A 959-nucleotide genomic window follows, 5' to 3' on the forward strand; every position below is an offset into this window, starting at 1 on the left:
TAGAGATAATATTGTAAACGTGAATTTTCCAATGAAATGAAAAGATATGGACAAGTTCATTGTTAGGTATTAAAAATATGCAAAATGATTTATTAAATCACCTGTACCTTTTTAAAAATCAGTTTGACGGCTTTTAAGACCTGCGCATATATTATATTTAACAGATATAATCACTGGCGTAATAACGGCCCATTTTAAATGTTTGCTTTTCTTGTTTTTATTTTTTGAGCGCTGATATCGCTCTTGTAAATACTCGGCAGCATTTCAGTAATGAAAGTCTAGATCTTTAAAATGCATCCAAATGACAGCGAAGCGCAGCCGTACGGTGGCCTGCAGGGGTCAAAAAGGATTTAAACAGTGAATTTTGAAGTGATCTCATCTTGAAAACTCAGATGTGGATTCAGACTGAAATTAATTTACACACGAGCTGGTGTTTGTCTAAAAACAGGAGGTCATTCGGACAGGGATTTTTACGCAGGTGGTGGGAGAAAAACAGTGAAATTCTGGATTCAGGCGGCAATAAAATCACAAACTAGCCCCTGAAAATACCTCACGATGAGCATCTGAGCAGGGCTTTAGACAGTAGAGGCGCTTCTAGAACAGCAGAAATACACTGAGTGATCTTCCTCCAGTAATGCGGTTCTGTAGTGTTTATAATAACACACACTTCTCTAACACACTGCAGCTCATGCTTAACTCAAGCACTTTCCAGCCCTTGAATCATGCGTCTGAAATTCAAGAACTTTCCAGAACTGTGGGAACCCTGGTCATAAACTCGTCCAGAAGCGAATAAACATCCTCATCCTAGAGACTGAACCAAAACACAAACTACAGGACCATTAAAAGGAGAAACTTTATTAATATTCACAATTAAAATCATGAGCTTTAGAAGCAGTTTCAGCTGTAGAGAGAGAGTGTGTGTGTGTGTGTGTGTGTGTGTGTGTGTGTGTGTGTGTGTG

The 959-nt window shown here is 38.7% G+C and overlaps 1 protein-coding gene across 1 annotated transcript in view; it reads right to left on the reverse strand.

Annotated features, from left to right (window-relative positions):
- Positions 1–799: 799 nt before the first annotated feature.
- Positions 800–959, reverse strand: part of sgo1 (shugoshin 1) — a gene marked incomplete at its 3' end in the record, with an annotated part of 20731 nt that continues 20571 nt past the window's right edge. The window contains exon 8 of the mRNA XM_079829727.1: positions 800–828. Within this exon, the coding sequence (XP_079685853.1) occupies positions 800–828 (29 nt within the window). The remainder of the gene's footprint in view (positions 829–959) is intronic.

This window comes from Gobio gobio, assembly GCF_949357685.1.
Source record: "Gobio gobio genome assembly, chromosome: 11".
NCBI lineage: Eukaryota > Metazoa > Chordata > Actinopteri > Cypriniformes > Gobionidae > Gobio > Gobio gobio.